Genomic DNA, 5,749 nt, shown 5'->3' on the forward strand with positions numbered 1-5,749 from the left:
ACCAACCCAAACCTGGTAAATCATAAAAAACTAGCTCATGGGGCCTAAGGAGAACGACCCCCCAGTGGTTGCTAGACTATTCCTTCTGTGGTTTTCATTAAGATAGACTGGGACAAGTGAGGACACAGGGCCCAAGACACAGGACTCCAGGAATCTCCCTGGAGAAACCAGTGGTATAAAAAAAAACAAAAAAAAAACAAAAAAAAAAAACAAAAACCGAAACCAGACAGAAAATGTCTGAGTACACTGATGGTCAGCTGTCTTGAAAACTCATGGGGTAACCAGTACCATTTAATTATTAGACCACCTCATATCATATATAAAGATTTTATTCCTTAGTAAGAACTTTTAAATCACAAAATAGTGTGGCAATATTTAGGTAATATGGAGTGCTGAAAATACTAGAATATAAAGATAGTTTCTAGCTTATCTTTACATACTAAACTTGTCTAAACCAGCTGGTTTTTCTTGCAGATAGTATTTTTTATTTGTTTAATAATTTAAGACAGCGTAAGCTTGCACCAAGCAGTAGAAGCATTGTGACCAAAGTGCAAACATTTCACCAAGTCCGCCCCAAAAGATATTTTAACTCAAAATATCACTAGCAGGTATCTTCTCCCTACAAAAATAGCATGTCAGACATTAGTTGGGAGTATTAACAGCTATGTACATACGGCCGCCTTGGTAGGCTAAGAAGTTTAACGTTGTTTAAACACAGCGTTTGAGGCAAACAGTAGCAACAGCAGCAGCAAACGGACCCGAACACTCACAGACCCAGATAACTTTCTTCACTCTAGACTATTGTGAATCACTCCTTATGTAACATTCAAGTGAGATTTCTCAGTGCTACCTTGGCAACAAACTAAAAATATCTAGACAAGGTCTCGGTTTTTGCCTTATTTTAAAAAGCTTTCTTCCTGATTATCTGGTGTCTGGTTTGGTCTCCCGAAAAATACATACAGACTTGAGAGAGCGAGGCCTGGCAGGGCCTTCTACATGTTCACAGCACTTCCCATCACAAGGGACCACAAGCCCCTCTCTCCACTTCTGTCATCTAAGAATTCGACAATCAATAGGTTTGGGCTTGTCTTTTTCCAGCCCAGAGCACTTTAACACCCCACCCCACCCCAAACCCCAGTAACATTACAAAAATTTGGGACCATGATGGATAAAATAACGAGGGATCAGAAACACAAATATATAACCTATGACATATATCTGTGAGTTGAGACATGGGACAAAGGGGTTGAGGTCAATTTGTCAATAAAGTGCGAGAAAGGCGCCACGGGCTCCAAACTCCCTCTTCCAGCTCCCACACTGACACAGTGCCTGAAGATGGCCCCAACTCTCAGTTTCTCCCAACAGGTGCAAGGTATAAAGACACCACTCCAGCCACCTCACAACAGGGCAATGGCATCCTCACTTCTTTGAAAAAGAGGTACCTTCCAAAAAGCTGAAGAATACAAAATACTGACACGTCAATGTAACTTTCAGAGACCCTCAGTTGTGGGTCACCTCCTAAGGGGACAGACAGGGGACACAGCTACTGTTCCAGGCCTGGGTCAAGGAGCCCTGATACCAGGCACTCTAACTGGTTCCGTGTGGCTCTCCCACCCAACAGACTCCTGAACCAGGGTCTATGTTTGGAAACAGAGGACGTGAACTAAATGTAAGGGAGGGTAATTTAAGATAACCAGTATTTCTCAGGGAGGCTCTGTGACAGCAGGGATGGGGAAGGGAGTGTCAAAGGGTAGAGGGTGGGGTGGCAGAAGGGTGAGAAAGGGGCAAAACAGGAACTCCAAACATACACAAAACACCTGTTTTTGTCCTAAGCCTGTCGAGCAGAGCATCTCTTACTCTTCCTCCCTGGTACGCCTTAGGGGATGTTTGAACTTGGAAACCTGGCGACTCCTCAGGAGCCCCCTGCCCTGTTCTGGAAGGAATGCTGGGTTCAGGGGGCGTCCTTGGCCGGCTGCGTGGCATCTTCCTGAGAGCTCTCTGGGTTCACGGCGTGCGGCAGGTGGGTGCGGCTATGCGCGTGCTGGGGGCGCAGCGACCCCGGGGGCGCCACCTCGTGCGCCAGGAATGGGGCACCAGCGGCCGAACCTGCCTTCTCCGGGGGTGGCGATAGCACGGACGACAAGCAAGGGAAAGCGGCGGCGGCGGCAGCGGCGGCTGCTGCGGGGATGCCGGGATACAGCAGCGGGAAGGGCGCGGCCGCCGCGGGGTACAGATACTTGTCCAGGCCACTCTTGTCTAGCCAGGGCTGTACGTAGGCGGCGGCGGACGGCGACAGCAGGTAGAAGGGCAGGCAGAAGGGCGCGGCGGCGGGCTGCGCGAAGGGCGCACCCCCGCCCAACGCCACGAGAGAGCCGAGCAGCGCGGGCTCCGGGCCCAGGAGCGCGCCGCGCGCCTCCAGCTTCAGCCTCTTGGGCGCAGGCGACGGGTCCCCGGGTGGCTCCTGCTTGACGGCAGCGCGGCCCTGCTCCGCCTCGCCTCCATAGCCGCTGTCGGTGTCCGTGTCGTGCTCGGGCTCCGTGCCGGGCTGAGTCCGCTGGATGACCGGCACGCAGCGGGCGACGCGCTCGGAACCGGAGGCGGCTGCAGCCCCAGCGCTGCAGGGCGCGCGCCCAGGGCCCCTGCCTGGGGTCACCTGTGGCGTCAGAAGCTGGGTAGCCACGGCGTGCAGGTGGCTGACGAGCTGTGCGCAGCGCGGTTCCCTGGGCGTCCAGCTCTCAAAGCGCGCGAGGTATTGCAAGACTTCTTTGGCGCAGGTTTGAAACCCCGAGTGGAACGCATCCAAGTCGGCCTGGACCGGCGATTTCAGAGAGCGCTCCCCTAGGGTGCACGGGGGAGGGAGGCGAGAAGAAAAACCGCGGCGTTAAGACATCTGCTCATCACGTGGGCCCTGCGCTGCCTACAGTGAGCTCGGCTTTTCCTGGGCATTCCAGCGATATAATCCGCAGACTGCCGAGAGGAGGGGGTGGCGCGGTGAGGCGCTCTCCTCCTGGCTGAAAAACCCAACTGGAGAGGTGCAGCCGCCACTTTAAATAAAAACGGGGCTCCTCCAAGCTCTGCAGAAAGCCTTTGGGATGCTCTGGGTACTTGCCACCAAAGGGAAAGAGGCGATGTTCACCAGAAGCAGGACGCAGCGGGGAGTCCTAGCATTGCGCCTCCAGTGTTACCCCGTTTCGTATCAGGGCAAGCTGGCTTCCTCAGACCCACTTACCATTCTGTAAAGCAATTATCTTCTGATGCTGCTGCTCCGTTAAGGCTGTTAAAGCTTTTAAGTGCTTCAAAGTTAATTCCAAGACTACTGCTTTCTCCAGATGCCCCAGTGTCTGCAGTGGTGCAACAAAGAGGGGGAGACAGGGGTTAGTTTAAAACACGCAATTTTATTTGATTAGCCTTCCACGCAGCCCAGCAACTTAGGCGCGCGCGCGCGCACACACACGCACACACACACACACACACACACACACACACACACACACACACACTACTGGGAAGGAAGCTCTGCTCAGCTCCTCACAGACAGGTCATCAATGATTTCTGCCATCAGCCTGGAGCCCCTGTTCTGAGTCCCTGGGAAACTCTTAGTTACAGCACAAGTTAAAAGGCAGGCTTCTTAATATTTATATATATATATATATATTTTTTTTATCCTATCTCTGGGAGTTATATCAGGCAAATATACCCCGGAGACCACCAAAGAATGAAAATGTGCATCTTACTGTCAATTTCAGATGTTCAGGCAGTAAGTCTTTCAGCTGAGCAATACATTCATTAATTCGGTCTCGTCTCTTCTTTTCTATTAATCTGTGCGGTAATTTGTAGGTATCCTTCATAACGTGCCAGAGAAAAGACACAGCAGTAAGATTCATTCACTTACTGGATAGAACCCTCCCACCCCAACCCCCAAACACACTATGTAATGAACTAATGCCCAGAACTCTCTCCTCTAGACTTCTAAAATGCAATTTAAATTCAGGTGCGGTGTTGAATATCCCCCGGAGTATCAAGCAAGCCACTTAAAATTCACAGTTAGGAAAGCTCAGGGCTGGAATATATTTGCGGGCAGAGTTTCCTTGCGAAATCAATGGCCCTAATTAACTATCCAGGCAGGTTATGGGAAACTTAGGACTTACCTTGGTGTCGTCTCGCTTCAAGCTCCTTTTGGGTTTACACATATACAAAGAGGAATAGTCCAGTCTGCAAAAACAGAAATCAGCATCAGGCTCCCATTCCGGGAGGGGCTCTGCCCTCACCCGCTCCATATCACTTTGTGCAGGGGGGAAAAAGCCAAACCGACGCCTAGACAGATATTCGCAACGGTGCGTACACCTTACCCTATAAAATCCCTATGTTCCAGTAACTGTCTCTCTTGCAAATGAGGGATTCCTTCGTCCATGTTCAATGGCTGTCCGTTTCCTCCGTTTCGATTTGGAGGGTTCTGTCCTGTGATCCGTGGGACGGTCGTCTGGAGAGATTTTGGGGGGTTGTGTGCGTCTCCAGGCTGTCTCGCTCTCCCTCTTCAGTGCAGTATTGAAAGTGTGAAGCAGTTGGCCGCCCCTCCGCCCCGTGCTCGCTCGCTCGCCCTCTCGCACACCCGCGCGCGCACACCCGCGCGCACACACGCACTGCGCTGGTAGTTTGCTCTCACTCCGGGCAGTGTTTGGCCACAGGGCACGCGCGTCGCCGGCCAGACCAGCACCCAGCTCACGTGCGGAACGTACCATCCGCGGTCCAGCCTAGAGGGGGGCGGGGAGGAGGGGCCGGGAGGGGGCGGGGACACCTGATTGGGGCCACCTGGAGGGAGCGGCCACCCGGCGAGCGGTTCGTCTTCCCCTAGGCGCTGCAGAGCGCGGGGGCGGGGCGGGACGCGGGGCACCCCCGGCTCGACCAGCATCTCGGTGCAGAACCGTGGACGTGGCCTTTTGCTTTCCCACCGATTGCTCTTGGTTTGGGCCAGAGAAAGAACGCGAATTCGTGGTGGCTAAACTTGAGCGGGGAAGGAAAATTCGGAGCCTTTGCTCATCGCTTACTGGCCAGGCGTGAAGGGGGGTCGGATAGAATGACGCCCTCTAGGTCAGGCTGGAGGTCTATCCTGAAAAGGGGTGACTTGCAATTCGCTCCCCGGATTTAAGAACAGTGAAAATGTAGATAGACACTGATTCTGAATGTCGCATTCCAAGTGGTTTTGGCAACAGTGTCCCCGGGCCACCTAAACTTCCCGCAGCAGCCGGAATTGCGGTGCCACTAATCACAGAGGCAGATGACGTTTGGTGCCTCGGGTGCTCCCGGGGGAAAGCAGGGAGGGGGAAGGGTGGCACGGAGCGGGAGGTACACAAGGACTGCTGCGGGAAAGCCACGCAGTCGGGTCCTGCCCGCCCCAGCCCGCGAGACGCCGTGCTGCCTCCCGCCTCCTTCGTGCGATAAGCCACGCCGAGAGTGTGGCGAGCCCACGTTTACTACTGGCACCTCCGCGGCCTCCCTCCTTAATCCTGTCTCCAGCGGGTACCAGCACAGGGCCGGCAACGTGATGCGACCTGCAGCGGCTGCCACATCAGCGCGCAGGGATGCCGTGCGCGCGCCCCGTGTCCTCGGGAGCTCGGTCCACACGGCCGGGGACAGCCGTCCCCAGGTGCCCAGTGTCCCCGCAACTCTGGATAAATACGAATCTGAATTCCATCGGGGAATGGGGGTGGGGGCGGGAGACTCCGGGTTTCTCCTAACACTGAATTGATAA

The 5,749-nt window shown here is 53.9% G+C and overlaps 1 protein-coding gene across 1 annotated transcript; it reads right to left on the minus strand.

Annotated features, from left to right (window-relative positions):
- Positions 1–311: 311 nt before the first annotated feature.
- Positions 312–4,678, minus strand: Bhlhe41 (basic helix-loop-helix family, member e41). Its single transcript, NM_133303.2, is given in 5 exon segments — positions 312–2,838; positions 3,230–3,341; positions 3,735–3,842; positions 4,149–4,212; positions 4,350–4,678. Coding segments are annotated over 5 exon segments (1,233 nt in total). The 5' UTR covers positions 4,412–4,678; the 3' UTR covers positions 312–1,951.
- Positions 4,679–5,749: the final 1,071 nt, after the last annotated feature.

Source organism: Rattus norvegicus, chromosome 4 (assembly GCF_021556685.1).
Source record: "Rattus norvegicus strain SHRSP/BbbUtx chromosome 4, alternate assembly SHRSP_T2T, whole genome shotgun sequence".
In the NCBI taxonomy this organism is placed as follows: domain Eukaryota; kingdom Metazoa; phylum Chordata; class Mammalia; order Rodentia; family Muridae; genus Rattus; species Rattus norvegicus.